Below are 19824 nucleotides of genomic sequence, written 5' to 3'. Positions count from 1 at the left end.
TTTTTACCAGGCTTGTCTTGGGCAGCCACAAGATGAGTAAGTCTTCACATACACACACGCCGAATCTTAAAAGTTTATATAGAGGATTTAACTGGGTTCAGTCACACTGTCATCCAGACAGTCTCAATACTACATTCTATCTTAAAGCTGTATCCTTGGAGAAGCTTCTGAAAATAGGGGATGCAAGTGGCCAAGGGCAGAGGAGGAGGTGGGGAGCCTCCAGTTGGCTGAATCCAGCTCACAGGTCAACCAGCAGTCACATCTCCTCAATGACCGCCCCCCTACACACACTGTAAGAGGCAGAAAGAAACACATATTCCTTCTTCCTACATTCCACTAGCTGGAATTAGTCATATGGCCCCATCCAACTGCAAGAGGGGCTCTGGGAAATGAAATTAGGAAAGAGAAGAAGGTTTGAGGGACTTCCCTGGTGGTCCAGTAGCTAAGACTTCATGCTCCCAATGCAGAGGGCCCTGTGTTCGATCCCTGATCAGGAAATTAGATCCCGCATGCCACAGCTAAAGATTCTGCATGCTGCAATGAAGATCAAAGATCCTGCATACCTCAACTAAGACCTAGCACAGCCAAATAAATAACTAAATATTGCAAAAAAAAAAAAAAAAAAGAGGGTTTGGTGAATTAAGATCCATTTTAAACACTCCCCTCTTCACTATTTTGACCAAATTTTCAATTTACCAGGAGCTTTGGTCTGAAGTAAAAAAAAGCATCTAAGCTCACAGCCATGATACAAATTAAAGTTTTGCCTTAGTAAGAACCCCTCTTTTTCATGTGGCCTGACACTGGTATTATCACTTACAGAAGTTTTGAGAGTATAAACAATTTTAATAGTATGCTGTTACATGGGTGAGAATGGATACAGGTATATGCGTGGCTGGGTCCCTTCACTGTTCACCTGAAACCATCACAACATTGTTAATTAGCTACATCCCATTACAAAATAAAAAGTTAAAAAAAAAAATAGCACGTTATAGCTCTGGCGTTAGAAAGCAGCCAAAAGGATAATTCATGTACTAGTTGAAAATTGCACCATCTTATGACATATGACTTTTTCCTTTCTGTAACTAGAAAACATAAGTATCTAGAAGTACAATAACATCAGTTATTGGTTATGAGGCGGGGGCATAACAAAGAAATTTGGTGAGTAATCTTCAGTAGGCCAGCAAAATTTGCACATAAAAGGCGCTCGAGGAGGCTCTGAGGAATAGGGGTTGTTATAAATACAGAGCAGCCAAGGTTACAGCTTGCACAGCTGTAGGTCCCAGATGGATAGCTGTTGAGGGCAGAGTCGGTAGCGCCCGCACCTGCGTGTGGGGAAGGGAACGTGGTTTCTTTGGGGTCTAACAGAGTGGCCTTTGGGATCTAACGGCCACCGCGTGCCAGGCTCCAGGCTAAGCATTCTACCCACACATCTACTTTCCAGCCCTCCAATGACACAGAATGGAATTATGGCGTTAGATTCAGTTACAAGATCTTTCCTACTGTGATTCTGAAATCCCCGGAGAAGGTAGCTCCTCTCAGAGGCAACCCTGGCAACAGAATCATCAAGAGCACCAAGAACCCTGGAACCAAAGAGAACAGACAGGCAGCTCCAACGGAGATTTCTGACACCAGACTGGATCCAACTATTTGTTGGAATGACTTTTAATAGAGAGATTCTCCCCCATCTGTTGTTCACTGCTAGCTAAATTCATCCAGGACTTTGTTCCAGCTTAGTGATTCACTTTCAACAGGACAGCAAATACATCCCTTATCACCAGCAAACACACACCCACACAGATATACACAGCTAGCCACACACACACACACACACACACACACACACACACACACACCACACACACTTTGTGTCCTGGATGTGGCCTCTGCTGATGATGATAATGATAAGGATGCTGATGTTTTGGAGAAAATGTCACAGAAAAACACAGTTAGTAAGAGTAAAGATAAACTATATTTAGGGAAAAAGAGCAAACTATCTAAGATACAATGTGGTCACAACCATGTAAAAAATGCACTTCAGAAAGACAGAGAGGAAACACACCAAAGTTGTAATAATGTCTATAGTGTAATGCTGGAGTTACAGGTTACTTGGTTTTCCAGAAGCAGCAAGTTCAGGCTTATCCTCCTACCCAGGAACCTTGGTGGAATTTAGTTTCTTCTTTAATGTGTCCTCCAAATTTTTTACTCTGCCCATAATTTGAGGGAGAAAAAGAAAAGCATTTAAAAAGTCAATTATTAAGAATTCCCTGGAAGTTGAATGGTTAGGACTTGGCAATTTCACTGAGGTGGCCTGGGTTCAATCCCTGGTCAGGAAGCTAGGATCCTACAGGCTGTGTGGTGCAGCCAAAAACATTATTACATAAAAAAATAAAAAGGAATAAAACAAATAAAAAGTCAGTTGTTAATATAAACATGGGTTTCAAAATTATTCCTGTATTTTTCATGTTTAATCATTTTTATGATTTAAAAAATATATTAAATTATCATGAGCCATATCAATAACCCATCTGTAGACTGTAAGCTTCATGAGGGCTATGCCTGTTTTATTCACTGATATATTCCAAATACCTAGAGCAATCCTGGTGCTGAGTAGGCAGTTAATAAATACTTGTTGAATGAGCACTTGAATATTCTGGTTCTGACAGAAGACATATGGAAATTAACACATCAGGCTTCTAAATCAAGGATGTGCTCGAACCAGCCTCCATGAATCAGGATAAATGGTGCATCTTTAACCACCAATTGGTAAAGAAAACTTCATACTCATAGTCTAAAAATTCCTGGGCTCCTCTTCTCAAAGGAGATTCCATTCTTCCAACATAACAGGACCTAAAAGAAAAGTCCTGCTACCACAGCATCAGTAATGTGACACATTATTTACTGATACTTTAAAAAACTATTATGCGTGTTTGCCATGCAAGGCAAGATGGCACCAAAAGAAACAGACTGCAGACTTGGGTGGTGGCAATTCTAAACTATGATCTTGAATTATGAAAACCTCCATGGGTGGGGAAAGCACGAAGTCTCTACACTGACAAGAAGACTGAAATCTCAGAGTTACAAGCAGATTTTGCCAGATGTTGATTTCACTGCTGCCCAAAAACTCTGCCAGAGAATCAGACAGTCTGTATTATCATGATAAAAGAAAGCAGTTATAGTTGGCAGCAGGTGGGAGTACTAACGAATTAACGATTTAATACTGAGATGCTTTTGTCAGGTATTTAAGTTACCAAAAGGTATTTTTTTCATTGTGATAAATTCCCTTTCACATTTGGCAACTGAATTTTTAACAAAATGCCTCTCACGCCAACAAAGGGCATTTGAGAGAATGGAAGCTATTGGGTTTCCACTTTCCAAATGAGTTGCCTCTTGACTTAATTATTCTCCCTGTGATTTTGAAGATATCCCTACAAACCGTGAAGCATTGTCATTGACACGCAGCCTGCATTCAGCAAACGGTTATGGGATTGACTCAAAAATGTGTGACAACTGAAGCAACTCACAAAGAAAATTGAACTGCTGAAGTATGCTGGAAATCAGGACCACATTTTGGAAATAATAAGAACTGGAAAAGGGTAAAAACAAGGTGTTAATTCAGTAATTAAATTGAAAGAAGAGTCAATAGATCCTCATTTTCAACTCCTGTTCCTCGAGGTTCAACCACTGGGACAGACTTTTCCACCTACAGAAAGAATCTCAGCCCTCACGACTGTGCCCGTTTCACACATTAAGAAACTGAGGCCAGCTGCAGCAAGGTGGACACGTCTAAATGGGGACCAATCTGAATTCTCCCCAAGTCTCCAACACCCTCACCAGGTTGCCTGTCTTCATTATCTCAAAGGGTGGAAATTTCCAGACACTCCCACCCTTTGGCCCTTCTACTTACTCTTACTTTTTCAACCTCTCCCTTTTTTTATTAAATTCAAAGAAATAAATAAGCAGAGAGGAGACAAGTGCTAGTTAGAGACCACAGGCAGGCTTCCTTTCCCATCTCTCACCTAGAATACAGAACTGTGCCCTTGAATGGTCCCGAGGTTTCTGTCCCTGCAAGAGGAGCCTTAGCTGCCTCCCCAGCCTGTCCCCAAGCACATCCCCCAAGTGTCTTATGTGGTCCTGGTTCCCATCCACAAAATGGGTCAGTTTCCTCACCCCCATGTCCCCTACCCCCTCACTGACCACCTTCAGCTTCTTGCCGCACAAGGGGAAGTGGGAAAGCCCCAAGTGTCATGAAGATGACTCATCTAAAGTCAGCAGCCCCTTAAAGGACTGCAGACCTGCCTCCCTGAAACCCAGATAGACCCTGCGAACCACTTAACAGAGACTCTCTTGGGAAGATGGGCGGGAGATTCAGCTGGCTTGAAGGAGTAGCCTGGAGAAAGGAAGGGGAGAAAATGCCAACAATACCCAGAGGCCGAACATTCAAGCTCCACAAGCTACTTGCTAGACTCTGGCTCATCGTCCAGCCTTCCGGCGGCTCACTGTCTAGGTGCACCAACCCACAAGTGAACAAAAGATCACTGAACAGGATTCATAGACAGAGGGAAGTTCAGGACATGGGGGGAGGCCAGCATGGGGCTGTTAGTCCAGCCCACAATTTCCTGGAGGAGATAACATCACCACTAGTCTCTTTTTTGAGATGAGTGATAGAAACATGTGAGCAAAAATGATAAGGTTTTGGCTTTTTTAAAAAAACAACATTGGTGTCATTTTCACCCTAAATATATTCATTTTCGCTCGTGTTAAAAACATCACAGTGAACAGCACAAGTTCCAAACCTGACCTGCCAAGGTCAAATCCTGGTGCTTCTCTTAGCTGTCTGCCCTTGGGCTGTGCCTCAGTTTCCTTCAATGACAGCTGTGAGGACTAAATGGCTTAACACTTGAAAGGTGCTTAGAGCTGTGTTTAGCACATAGTAGCCACACAACAAATATCAGCTTCTGCTATTGGGTCATTACTTTATTTTCACACCTTATGCATTTCAGTGACTTTTTGTCCAGTAACTTGTGAAGGGTAGGAAGTCATAGGAAAAGCAACAGTCAGAGAGGAAAACAGGTTGTCCTCACAACTAATCAGCACAGTTCTGGCACCAGAACTTCTGACGGTCCATGTTATTTCCAGCACTTCACAACACTTGATAAAATTGTTTTAAAACCCTGAACTCTGATGCATGAAAACAGGGCACTCAAAACCGGTGCCTGGGATGACCTAGAGGGATGGGATGGGGAGGTAGGCAGGAGGGGGGTTTGGGATGGGGGGAACCTGTGACTGATTCATGTCAGTGAATGGCAAAAAACACCACAATATTGTAAAGTAATTAGGCTCCAATTAAAATAAATAAATTAATTTTAAAAAATAAATAAAAAGAACCCCCCCAAAAAAATGCAAAAAATAAATAAATAAAACCCTGAACTCTTAATGCAACATTGTAAATCAACAACACTTCAATAATTTTTTTAAAAGACTCTAAACTCTTAGATGAAAGTTCCTTTAAAAGTCTCAATTTTAATCCCACTACTAGGCATATACCCTGAAGAAACCAAAATTGAAAAAGACACATGTACGCCAATGTTCGTTGCAGCACTATTTATAATAGCTAAAACATGGAAGCAAGCTAGATGTCCATTGACAGATGAATGGATAAAGAAGCTGTGGTACATATATACAGTGGAATATTACTCAGCCATAAAAAGGAACGCATTTGAGTCAGTTCTAATGAGGTGGATGAACACTTCACTCTATTATACAGAGTGAAGTAAGTCAGAAAGAAAAACCAAATACCATACATTAACGCATATATGTGGCATCTGGAAACACGGTATTGATGAACCTATTTCCAGGGCAGCAGTGGAGACACAGACATAGAGAACAGACTTATGGACACGGTGGGTGCTGGGCTCTACTGGAAGGAGCGGGTGGGGTGTATTTAGAAAGTAACATGGAAACATATACATTACCATACATAAAATAAATAACCAATAGGATTTGCTGTGTGACTCAGGGAACTCAAATCAGGGATCTGTAACAACCTAGAGGGGTGGGATGGGGAGGGAGGTTCAAGAGGGAGGGGACATAGGTAGACTCTGATGCTGGGAGGGATTGGGGGCAGGAGGAGAAGGGGACGACAGAGGATGAGATGGCTGGATGGCATCACTGACTCGATGACGTGAGTCTCAGTGAACTCCGGGAGTTGGTGATGGACAGGGAGGCCTGGCGCGCTGCGATTCACGGTGTTGCACAGAGTCGGACACGACTGAGCGACTGATCTGATCTGATAGCTGATTCATGTTGATGTTTGGCAGAAATGAATACAATATTGTAGAGCAACTATCCTTCAATTAAAAATAAACAAAAAAAAATTTTAAAGCCTTCATTTTCACATAAACAAGGAGGGGAATGGCCCTAGAAGACAATGGAACTGACAATTCAACAGATTGGAGGACCTTACCCCTAGGGTTAATTTGGGAATACTTAAAATCCAAAAGAATGTCTTTCTGAGTGTGATAAAAATCCCTCCGAAGTCTCATGGGGTTTCTATGTCCAACATAATCCAAACTGCCACAACCCACAGTACAAGAAAGCTCCCTTTGGAAAACGCGGGCTCTCCCTACCTGGGCGCTGCCAACACAATGTGCTTAGCACCAGCACAGCTGGAGGGCGCCTGTGTGCTGGTGGGGCTCCCAGCACCTTCTGGGGTGACACTCCCCCTGCACCCCACCGGTCTCTTCTCACCAGGAGGAAAGCACACCCCACTTGTCTGGCAGAAGTGACCAGGGCGAAGGACATCAGGCACAGAAGCAGGAGCAAAGGCTAGAAATCATGAAGGGACTAGCCACGAGGTCATTAAAATGAACCACATTTGCTTGGATACTTTCCCACTGAGAGAGACAGCATGGCATCCTATATCATCGCCTTCTGGTGGCCAAGATACCTGCAGGAAATGCTGCATTGATGCTTTGGTAAATGCTCGGGAAACTCCCGAGAGACTGGTGGCTGGTTCGGTGCAAACGGCTCGGGTCTAAGGTTCAGAAGAGCTGGATTCAAACCCTAACTTCTCCATGGCTGGAAAAAGCATTAGTGCTCTGAGTCCCGATTTTTTTCCTCATTTCACTGAAACTGATAGTACTGGTCACTTCTGTGTTCCCTTAAACTGTTGCAAGAGCAGAGGAAAGGAGAGCCATCTGGAGGATTTTGCACCCAGTCAGTTGCACACAGCAAGTGGGGCTTACCTTGCTCTCCTGCATCTTCAAGTTTCTCCACGGTTTCCCTGGGGCTGTGGTGCTCTTCTTCCACGGCTCCTGTCTCTATTTGCAAAGAAAAGAAACATTCCCGGTCAGGCACCTGAAGGTAAGCAGAGGAACCCATCCTCGGGGATGTCTCTGGGGTCCAGTGCAACTGTCTAGTTCCTCTGCCTCCGTTTTTGACTTTGGCTCTTCCTGCACTCCCATGCCCAGCTCCGTCCTGGCTGACCTGGGACTCTCCTCTGCACCCTAAGCAACTGGTGCTTTGTTACAGACCCTTTTTATCTTCTCACTTTCCAGGTGACATCGTCTGCCCCCTTGGGTGCTGTTGACTCCCATCTCTCCAGCCAGTGCATGAAGGGACTGAGCCATCTGAGCAATGGGCAAACCAACCCTGGAAAGGAACCGGTTGGAAAAACGACAGGAGCTTCCTCCAGACCCTCGCAATGATCCCCACAAATCGTTCTGCAGAAGGCAAATATTCCTGCATCTGGCCAGTGTTGGTCCAGAGGAGGCAGGAATGGAAACACAGGACAAACTTCACTATAGAATGTTACTTGTATGTGCCACAATTTGGTGAGTAGTTATGATGACTTCCATTTTTCAAATGGAAAAATGAACTCCAAGAGGTTGAATAATATGCTCATGGAGCTCATAAGAGGCAAAGTCAGGATTTGAACACAGGTCTTCAACTGGGGTCTAGCATACTTTGCTCCTTCCCACAGCCACCCCACTGGGTATGACGGCCACAAAGTTAAGTCCTTCTAAAGTGAAAATAGTCCTACAGAAATTTTTCTTAAGATGGTGTTTAATTGCATGTATTTTATGACTGGAAAAGGTCAGTTTTCATTCCAATCCCAAAGAAAGGCAATGCCAAAGAATGCTCAAACTACTGCACAATTGCACTCATCTCACATGCTAGTAAAGTAATGCTCAAAATTCTCCAAGCCAGGCTTCAGCAATACATGAACCGTGAACTTCCTGATGTTCAAGCTGGTTTTAGAAAAGGCAGAGGAACCAGAGATCAAAGTGCCAACATCCTCTGGATCATGGAAAAAGCAAGAGAGTTCCAGAAAAACATCAACTTCTGCTTTATTGACTATGCCAAAGCCTTTGACTGTGTGGATCACAACAAACTGTGGGAAATTCTGAAAGAGATGGGAATACCAGACCACCTGACCTGCCTCTTGAGAAATCTGTATGCAGGTCAGGAAGCAACAGTTAGAACTGGACATGGAACAACAGACTGGTTCCAAATAGGAAAAGGAGTACGTCAAGGCTGTATATTGTAACCCTGCTTATTTAACTTATATGCAGAGTACATCATGAGAAACGCTGGATTGGAAGAAGCACAAGCTGGAATCAAGATTGCCAGGAGAAATATCAATAAACTCAGATATGTAGATGACACCAGTCTTATGGCAGAAAGTGAAGAGGAACTAAAAAGCCTCTTGATGAAAGTGAAAGTGGAGACTGAAAAAGTTGGCTTAAAGCTTAACATTCAGAAAATGAAGATCATGGCATCCAGTCCCATCACTTCATGGCAAATAGATGGGGAAACAGTGGAAACAGTGTCAGACTTTATTTTTGGGGGCTCCAAAATCACTGCAGATGGTAACTGCAGCCATGAAATTAAAAGACGCTTACTCCTTGGAAGGAAAGTTATGACCAACCTAGATAGCATATTCAAAAGCAGAGACATTACTTTGCCAACAAAGGTCCGTCTAGTCAAGGCTATGGTTTTTCCTGTGGTCATGTATGGATGTGAGAGTTGGACTGTGAAGAAGGCTAAGCGCCAAAGAATTGATGCTTTTGAACTGTGGTGTTGGAGAAGACTCTTTTGAGTTCCTTGGACTGCAAGGAGATCCAACCAGTCCATTCTGAAGGAGATCACCCCTGGGATTTCTTTGGAAGGAATGATGCTGAAGCTGAAACTCCAGTACTTTGGCCACCTCATGCGAAGAGTTGACTCATTGGAAAAGACTCTGATGCTGGGAGGGATTGGGGGCAGGAGGAGAAGGGGACGACAGAGGATGAGATGGCTGGATGGCATCACTGACTCGATGGACGTGAGTCTGAGTGAACTGCGGGAGTTGGTGATGGACAGGGAGGCCTGGAGTGCTGCGATTCATGGTGTCACAAAGAGTCGGACACGACTGAGCTACTGAACTGAACTGAAGTATGATTACAAAGTATTTTCTCTGTTTTGCATAGTTTTTATACCCCCTGAGCATAGATAAATAAATTATACATCTTATTGTTCCAAAATCCAAATGAACAGAGCCGGTAAAAGATCATCCCGAACGCCATGGCCTTGGGCACAGAGCAAAGTGTCCTTGTCCACAACTCATACAACTTGTGATTTTAAGTCAATTCAATAACTGATAATCTTCCAAACAGTTAATCTTCAACCTGCTAATTGGCAGATTATTGACAGACCCTCGTCTGTAGTGACACTCAGTAAAATTCACAAATTTGGGATTTCATTGAGACTATCCAAAGTATTGTAAATTTTGAGAATGACAATTGCTGGTGTATTGTGAATTTCAAGTATCATGTATGTCACAAATATCAAATTTTTTGTAAGAATAGAATGGGGTTTTATTGTCCAATGCATTTTCAGACCAGTCTGCTACTTTTTTCTAGTCCTCTTTGTTAATGGATTTGCTTTCTTCATGGAAGAGAAGAAAAAGGTGGTGTTGAAGGCAGTATGCAAGTACTGTTCTAGAAATATTGTCACACTTGTACGTGCCTGCTTTCCTAGGTCATACACACACAAACACATACAGTAGATATTTCATCCAAATGTTATTTTCACGTATCTTTGTCAATTTAAATATATTTAAGGAGAATCCTACCATACCTATAACAATTTCTGGGAGAAAGAAACTTTGAGTACAGAAGCATTTCCTAAGCACCAACTAAGCCACCAGGGCTCTGCCTCATACTGTCACCCCAGAGCTCGATCACTGACACCCACATCACCATCCAGAGGGGTGCCATAACCCCATTTACAGAAGAGAAAAGTGAAGCTCAAAATAAAAGGTGTGCCACAGGTCCTAGACCACTCACTGCAAAGTGAGATTCCTCATTCAAACCAGATCTGTCTTGCTTAGAGGCTATAAATGGAATGGGGGGAAGACAAGGAATACATTTCAAACAGTCCCGATTCTTCGTCTACAGCAGTCCTCATCTTCTTGGTCTGATCTACTCCTATCAGTTGAAGAACACTTGTTCAGTAACAAGAGAACAAAAACCTCAAAGAGAATTATGTCAACCTCTATCACTGTGCAAGTCCTAAAATAGGCAAATAAATACCCTTCCCTTCTTTGGGGAAGCTGCTTTTCTTTTAGCAAAATCACGGGGCAGAACTGTGCTTTATTAGCTTGGTGTTCATCTGCCAGAAGACAACACAGGTGAGTTCTGAAAGGAAAAATAATTCAGAAAAGACAGTGACAATGGATGTGAGAACAGGAAGAATCAAGGGTCGCCATCTCTCAGACATTGTATCGATAATACTACTTTTGGATGCTATGGAAATGTCACCGCATCATGTTAATTTCTCCAGAACGCATAAAATTAATGTCCCAGAGCTACAGACCATTCCTGACTTCCTGCTTTCTCTTCAAGTACTTCGTTCAATAATTAAAATCTATTATATTCCTAAAGCAAACCACTTAGTAACACCTCACAGGACATCAGGGAAGAGAGAAATGGAATTTTGATAGTAGGTCTCCTACTAAATTGAAATGAAATCAGCTTAATGCTAATTATTTTTCACATTCAGTTTCTATATTTACCAAATGGCCTAACTTTTGAAGTACCAGCTGAATTAACCATTAACTTTCCCTAGCTATCAACACTCAACTAACCCTTCAAGCCCTATTTCACCCCCCATCAGCTGTTTAAATTCCCTTACTCCAGCCCAATCACTCCCTTCTCTACTTCTATGTGTACTTTTGCTCATATAATTAGCATTTAATATATATATTTAATCGGAGAAGGCAATGGCAACCCACTCCAGTACTCTTGCCTGGAAAATCCCATGGACGGAGGAGCCTGGTAGGCTGCAGTCCATGGGGTCGCTAAGAGTCGGGCACGACTGAGCGACTTCACTTTCACTTTTCACTTTCATGCATTGGAGAAGGAAATGGCAACCCACTCCAATGTTCTTGCTGGAGAATCCCAGGGACAGAGGAGCCTAGTGGGCTGCCGTCTATGGGGTCGCACAGAGTCAGATACGACTGAAGCGACTTAGCAGCAGCATATATATTTAATGCATTAAGTGTGTATCATACATGTGCCAGGCAATGATAGGAATCGAAAACAAAATGATTACTAATAATAGCTGAATTCACTGAATGCATACTAAGAGCAGATATTGTCCTAAGTGCTTTTGTGTATTGAAATTATTTAGACCTTGCAAATATGACCAATTCTACAGATGAAGCAAACTGATTCACTTAATAACTTACTCAGGATGACTCAGATTGTAAGTGATGGAACCAGAATTTAGACCCAGACAGCCTGGCTCTACAGCCCTGGAAATTAATCACTACAACTGCCTCTCCAAGTTCACATTTCAGGGCCTCAGAATTGAAAGACCCACATGGAATCAGAAGATGACACAGAAGTGTCATATGATTGAACATATCAAGGAAGGGGGACCAATACAGACTGGGAAAGTGTAGGGGGAATGTGTCAGGAAGGGCCAGAGGGCAGTGATATTCCAAGCATTTTTCATAGTTTAGTAACTGACACTACACCTAGATCTAAATTTCTCCCAGGGCTGAGTAGAGTTGTGTGCCATGCTAAAGTTGCTTCAGTCATGTCCGACTCTTTGTGACCCCCTGGACTATAGCCCGCCAGGCTCCTCTGTCCATGGCATTCTCCAAGCAAGAATACTAGAGTGGGTAGCCATGTCCTCCTCCAGGAGATCTTCCCAACCCGGGATTGAACCCACATTTCTTACATCTCCTGCACTGACAGGCAGGTTCTTTACCACTAGCGCCACCTGGAAAGCCCACAGTTGTGTGATATCCTAAAAAATAATTTTGCCTGGGCACATAAGGAGTGGTAAACCAGTCCTCCAGGGCAGAAATGGCTACAGTGGAAAGGGCAGTGGGGACCACTGATCTGTATTTGCAGATTTCCTTTGCCAATTTCTATGGGGTGAATACTCTCACCATAGCAGATTTCAAGCTACCAACCAGACATCACTGAACTCATTTGGGATGAGATGGGTACTTTGGATGTCAAGTGCCGATTTGCGCTGGCACCAGCACACCCACTGTGTGAGTACCAGAAGCTGAGGGAGCCAAGAGTTCAGTGGGTACAGAAATACCACCCCTGAGGGAGAGAGGCTGAGGGCACTTAGGAGGGAGGGAACACCTGCTCGATCTCTAGAAGGCTGCAGCAGCCAGGATGGTACGGAAGTATTAAGGCCCCCACAGTAAACCAGGGGACAGGGATATAAACCACAGAACAAGGCAAGGAGCCCAGAGGAAAATAGTAGCACCCGAAGAGAGACTCACGTTGAACACTAAGCCCAGTCAGAAGAGGAAACACCTGAGTTCAGGTAGGCACAGCCTTCAGGCAACATCCAACCAGGTCTTGAAGTCAAAGTACAAAATCCAGAGTGCCTTCTCTGCCAGCTCCCCTTCTAACACATCCAAGTTGCTCCCAGTGCCTCCTTGAGGCTCTCAGAGAAGGACCCCGTGTTGACCTCCACTGCAAGGCTTTCCACAGAACACTGTAATTATCCATGTAGATGCCTCCCACTCGGCTGGGAGCCCCTGCAGGCAAATAGCATATGATGTTGGCAAATCGATAGGCCAAATCTGGCCCACCACCTGCTTTTATAGGGTAGAGAAGCCAAGAATGGTCTTCGCATCTTTAAATGGATGGGAGAAAAAAATCAAAAGAAAAATAATATAATACATGTAAATTATGTGAAATGCCAATTCAGTATCCATAAACAAAGTTTTATTGTAACACAGCCATGTCCTTCATTAACGTATTTCACACTACCATATGGCCCATAAAACCTAAAACGCTTACTCTCTGGTCCTTCACAGAAAAGTTTGCCAACTCTCAGCATGCCATGAGAAAGGAAACATTGAATCGATGCTTGATTAATGATTATCTGACCCTAGATGCATCCCCAGCCATTTTTTAATCTCATAACTATCCAGACTTTCCTAGTTGGAGGACTCTGCTCACCCAGCAACCAGCTTTGTTTTCCAGCTTCCCCAAGCACTCTGCTACTAGTGAGAACCCAAATGAATCTTCCCAGATCAGTTGGTTCCAATCTGTCTGTATAAGGATTTCCAAATATGTACTTCTGTGGAATTTGACTAGGAGTTCTATTTTCCAAAAAAAAATATATATATATATTCCACAACTAAATTAGCTTAATAAATGTTGAGCTACAAACCGGTGCTGTGACAACCTAGAGGGGTGGCATGGAGTGGAAGGTGGGAGGGAGGTTCAAGAGGGAGGAGACGTGTGTATATACCTGTGGCTGATTCATATTGACGTATGGCAGAAACCAGTGTAACAGAGTAAAGCAGTTATCCCCCCAAGTGGCGTTAGTGGTAAAGAATTCGCCTGCCAATACAGGAGACATGAGGCATGGGTTTGATCCCTGGGTTGGGAAGATCTCCTGCAGAAGGAAACGGCAACCCACTCCAGTATTCTTGGATGAAAAATACCATGGACAGAGAAGCCTGGTGGGCTACATACAGTTCACAAGGTCGCAAAGAGTCAAACACGGATAAGCACACATACTCCCAAAAATAAATATAAAAATAAATAAATGTTGAGCTAAACATGCTTCTTCAGCACAGAATTCCACACAGCCTTTAATATACTGATGTCCCCTGTGAAACTCCAAGCAACATTTCCCAAACATTTGCCCTTTGAAATCTTTTTGTTGGCAACTGTTACTCAGAGTCCACTCTGGGAATCCAATTCTAAAGGAAGTAGAGATGTGACAAATATATTGTCATCAAGGCCACATGGAGAGCTCATTGTTTTTTATGGTATATCCCTAGAAACTGACACACTTCTGTTTTTAATATTTATTTATTTACTGCCACACTGGATCTTAGTCGCAGCACACAGGATCTCTGATATTCAATCAATTGCAGCATGTGGGATCTTTATTTGCAGCATGCAAACTCTTAGTTGTGGCATGGGGGATCTAGTTCCCTGACCAGGGATCCAACCTGAGCCCCCTGCATGGGCAGCACAGTCTTAGCCACTCCACCACCAGGAAAGTCCTGCAAACTCACTGTCCCAACCCAAGTTATTTGGCTTAGCCATGACCACCACTCCCTGTCCTTGGCTGTGGGTAGCATAAACTATGTGGCAGCCACAGCCCGCATCACCCTGAAGAGAGGTCACTGCTCCACTGCCCCAAGATCCTGCCACCGCTGTCACCTGCAATGCTAACTCCCTCCACTCATGTTAGAAGGTGCTAATATCACCTTCTCGGCAAGTCAGTTCACTTCAGTCACACAGTCATGTCCAACTCTTTGCAACCCCACGGACTGCAGCATGCCAGGCTTCCCTGTCCATCACCAACTCCTGGAGCTTACTCAAACTCATGTTCGTTGAGTCAGTGATGCCATCCAACCATCTCATCCTCTGTCATCTCCTTCTCCCGCCTTCAATCTTTCCCAGCATCAGGGTCTTTTCAAATAAGTCAGTTCTTCACATCAGGTGGCCGAAGTATTGGAGTTTCCGCTTCAGCATCAGTCTTTCCAATGAATATTCAGGACCTGATTTCTTTTAGGATGGACTGGTTGGATCTCCTTGCAGTCCCAGGGACTCTCAAGAGTCTTCTCCAATACCACAGATCAAAAGCATAAATTCTTTTGTCTATGGTGTTAGAAAGTGTTCTAGTTTCATTCTTTTACAAGTGGTTGACCAGTTTTCCCAGCACCACTTGTTAAAGAGATTGTCTTTTCTCCATTGTATATTCTTGCCTCCTTTGTCAAAGATAAGGTGTCCATAGGTGTATGGATTGATCTCTGGGCTTTCTATTTTGTTCCATTGATCTCTATTTCTGTCTTTGTGCCAGTACCATACTGTCTTGATGACTCTGGCTTTGTAGTAGAGCCTGAAGTCAGGCAGGTTGATTCCTGCAGTTCCATTCTTCTTTCTCAAGAATGCTTTGCCTATTTGAGTTTTTTTTTAATTTCCATATAAATTTTAAAATTATTTGTTCTAGCTCTGTGAAAAATACCATTGGTAGTTTGATAGGGATTGCACTGAATCTATAGATTGCTTTGGATAGTATACTCATTTTCATTATATTGATTCTTCCAATCCATGAACACGGTATATTTCTCCATCTATTAGTGTCCTCTTTGATTTCTTTCACCAGTGTTTTATAGTTTTCTATATATAGGTTTTTAGTTTCTTTAGGTAGATATATTCCTAAGTATTTTATTCTTTTCATTGCAATGGTGAATGGAATTGTTTCCTTAATTTCTTTTTCTATTTTCTCATTATTAGTGTATAGGAATGCAAGACACAAAAATAAACTCAAAATGGATTAAAGATCTAAATGTACGACCAGAAACTATAAAACTCCTAGAGGAGAACATAGGCAAAACACTCTCCAACATAAATCACCGCAGGATCCTCTATGACCCACCTCCCAGAATATTGGAAATAAAAGCAAAAGTAAACAAATGGGACCTATAAAATTAAAAGCTTCTGCACAACAAAGGAAACTCTAAGCAAGGTGAAAAGACAGCCTTCAGAATGGGAGAAAATAATAGCAAATGAAGCAACTGACAAATAATTAATCTCAAAAATATACAAGCAACTCCTGCAGCTCAATTCCAGAAAAATAAATGACCCAATCAAAAACTGGGCCAAACAACTAAACAGACATTTCTCCAAAGAAGACATAGAGATGGTTAACAAACACATGAAAAGATGCCCAACATCACTCATTACCAGGGAAATGCAAATCAAAACCACAATGAGGTACCATTTCACGCCAGTCAGAATGGCTGCTATCCAAAAGTCTACAAGAAATAAATCCTGGAGAGGGTGTGGAGAAAAGGAACCCTCTTACACTGTTGGTGGGAATGCAAACTAGTAAAGCCACTATGGAGAACAGTGTGGAGATTCCTTAAAAAAAAAAACTGGAAATAGAACTGCCTTATGATCCAGCAATCCCACCGCTGGGCATACACACCAAGGAAACCAGAATTGAAAGAGACACGTGTACCCCAATGTTCATCACAGCACTGTCTATAATAGCCAGGACATGGAAGCAACCTAGATGTCCATCAGCAGACGAATGGATAAGAAAGCTGTGGTGCATATACACAATGGAGTATTACTCAGCCATTGAAAAGAATACATTTGAATCAGTTCTAATGAGGTGGATGAAACTGGAGCCTATTATACAGAGTGAAGTAAGCCAGAAAGAAAAATACCAATACAGTATACTAACGCATATATATGGAATTTAGAAAGATGGTAACGATAACCCTGTATGCGAGACAGCAAAAGAGACTCAGATGTACAGAACAGTGTCTTGGACTCTGTGGGAGAGGGAGAGGGTGGGATGATTTGAGAGAATGGCATTGAAACATGTATAATATCATATATGAAACCAATCGCCAGTCCAGGTTCAATGCATGATACAGGATGCTTGGGGCTGGTGCACTGGGATGACCCAGAGGATGGTATGGGGAGAATGGTGGGAGGGGGATTCAGGATGGGGAACACATGTACACCCGTAGCAGATTCATGTTGTTGTATGGCAAAACCAATACAATAATTGTAAGGTAATTAGCCTCCAATTAAAATAAATAAATTTATATTAAAAAATAAAAAATAAAGGCTTGTTATAGAATGAACACACACAAAAACAAAACATAAATTCTTCAGTGCTCAGCTTTCTTTATAGTCTAACTCTCACATGCATACATGATTACTGGAAAAACCATAGCTTTGACTAGATGGACCTTTGTTGGCAAAGTAATGTCTCTATTTTTAATATGCTGTCTAGGTTGGTCATAACTCTTCTTCCAAGGAGCAAGCATCTTTTAATTTCATGGCTGCAATCACCATCTGCAGTGATTTTGGAACCCAAAAAAATAAAGTCTGTCACTGTTTCCATTCTCGGCAAGGCTACCCTATATAAAATTACAATCTCTCCCCACCCAAGATTCTGGGTTTTTCCTTAACCTAACTATTTTTCCCCTAACACTTATTTCCTTCTAACAAGTTATGTAATTTACTTCTTTACTGTGTAAGTTCCATGAAGCAGAGACTTTTTATCTGTCCCCAGTGTGTTCCAAGCACCTAGAGGAGTGCCTGACATATCACAGATACTCAATAACTATTTGTTGAAGGACTAACTGAGTGAATAAATGGTTATAGCCTCTGATTCCCCCTCTGATTTTGTACCCACGATCTAGGAAATAACAAGGGAGGGGCCAGATTGTGCAATGGTAAGATTTGCTTTCACTCTGAGATGGTGAAACATTACAAGGTTTTGACTACAGGAGGGAGATAATCTGACAGCATCTTTAGCCCAAGATGCTGGGAAGTAAATCCAGTAATTCAGATAAGAGATGATGGTGGCTTAGATCAGGAAGGAGTGGAAGTGATGAGAAGTGGTGAGAGTCTATTATAACTTAAAGGAACAGGCAGCTGAATTTGTTGTCAAGGAAGATGTAGTGTAAGGCGGGGTGGGGGAAGAGTTAAGGATAACTCCAAAATTTTTGGCCTAAGCAACTGGAAAGATAGAATTGCCAAAAACAGAGATGAAAAAAAAAAACTGCAGGTGAAGTAAGTTTGGAGGAAGCAAGGGCAGGCTCCTACTGTACTCAGAATAAACCCAAATGCATAACCACAGCCTCCAGGTCCCTGCATGATCTGGCTTCTACCCGCCTGTCCAACTTCATCTCACGCCAACCACACCCCCATCTTCCATCTTTCACAGTGCTCCAGGCACACCAGCCTCCTCACCGCCTTGAAGAAGCCAAGCTGTCTGCCACTTGAGGATCTCTTTGTACGCTGTTCTCTCTGCCTAAAACACAACCCCACTCTCCATCACAACCCACCTTCCTGCTTTAACCTTTCAGGTCTCAACTCACACGTCCCCTCCTCAGGTGGGAACTCTTGCCTGACTTCCCAATCAAGAGTTTATTTCCTCTGCAGCACCTACACATCTGTCCATCTTTTTTTTTTTTTAACCTAGATGGTGATTGCAGCCATGAAATTAAAAGACGCTTACTCCTTGGAAGGAAAGTTATGACCAACCTAGACAGCATACAGTGGAGAATGAAAAAAGTTGGCTTAAAGCTCAACATTCAGAAAATGAAGATCATGGCATCTGGTCCCATCACTTCATGGGAAATAGATGGGGAAACAGTGGAAACAGTGTCAGACTTTATTTTTCTGGGCTCCAAAATCACTACAGATGGTGACTGCAGTCATGAAATTAAAAGACGCTTACTCCTTGGAAGGAAAGTTATGACCAACCTAGATAGCATATTCAAAAGCAGAGACATTACTTTGCAAACAAAGGTTCGTCTAGTCAAGGCTATGGTTTTTCCAGTGGTCATGTATGGATGTGAGAGTTGGACTGTGAAGAAGGCTGAGCGCCGAAGAATTGATGCTTTTGAACTGTGGTGTTGGAGAAGACTCTTGAGAGTCCCTTGGACAGCAAGGAGATCCAACCAGTCCATTCTGAAGGAGATCAGCCCTGGGTGTTCTTTGGAAGGAATGATGCTGTAGCTGAAGCTCCAATACTTTGGCCACCTCATGTGAAGAGTTGACTCAGTGGAAAAGACTCTGATGCTGGGAGGGATTGGGAGCAGGAGAAGAAGGGGACGACAAAGGATGAGATGGCTGGATGTCATCACTGACTCGATGGACGTGAGTCTGAGTGAACTGAGGGAGTTGGTGATGGACAGGGAGGCCTGGCGTGCTGCGATTCATGGGGTCGCAAAGAGTCAGACATGACTGAGAGACTGATCTGATCTGATCTGAGACAGCATATTAAAAAGCAGCGACATTACTTTGCCAACAAAGGTCCGTCTAGTCAAGGCTGTGGTTTTCCCAGTGGTCATGTATGGATGTGAGAGTTGGACTATAAAGAAAGCTGAGCACCGAAGAATTGATGCTTTTGAACTGTGGTGTTGGAGAAGATTCTTGAGAGTCCCTTTGACTGCAAGGAGATCCAACCAGTCCATCCTAAAGGAGATCAGTCCTGGGGGTTCACTGGAAGGTCTGATGTTGAAGCTGAAACTCCAATACTTTGGCCACCTCATGCAAAGAGTTGACTCATTGGAAAAGACCCTGATGCTGGGAAATATGGAGGGCAGGAGAAGGGGACAACAGAGGATGAGATGGTTGGATGTCATCACCAACTCGATGGACATGGGTTTGGGTGAACTCCGGGAGTTGGTGATGAACAGGCAGGCCCAGCGTGCTGTGTTTCATGGGGTTGCAAAGAGTTGGACACAACTGAGTGACTGAACTGAACACTTTTATTTTCCTTTTTTCCTCCTCACATACAGAACTTTTC

At 43.0% G+C, this 19824-nt stretch overlaps 1 protein-coding gene across 3 annotated transcripts in view; it reads right to left on the bottom strand.

Moving 5' to 3' along the window:
• The window catches only part of PDE1C (phosphodiesterase 1C), a 622941-nt gene that overhangs the window by 544585 nt on the left and 58532 nt on the right, over nt 1–19824 (bottom strand). For all 3 annotated transcript variants that reach the window (XM_070787864.1, XM_070787867.1, XM_070787865.1), the window contains exon 2: nt 7245–7319. In XM_070787864.1, coding sequence (XP_070643965.1) covers nt 7245–7319 — 75 coding nt within the window. The remainder of the gene's footprint in view (nt 1–7244; nt 7320–19824) is intronic.

The sequence above is a fragment of the Bos indicus genome, chromosome 4 (assembly GCF_029378745.1).
Source record: "Bos indicus isolate NIAB-ARS_2022 breed Sahiwal x Tharparkar chromosome 4, NIAB-ARS_B.indTharparkar_mat_pri_1.0, whole genome shotgun sequence".
In the NCBI taxonomy this organism is placed as follows: domain Eukaryota; kingdom Metazoa; phylum Chordata; class Mammalia; order Artiodactyla; family Bovidae; genus Bos; species Bos indicus.
Note: the sequence above shows the minus strand (reverse complement) of the source record. Positions and strands in the feature narration are given on the sequence as shown.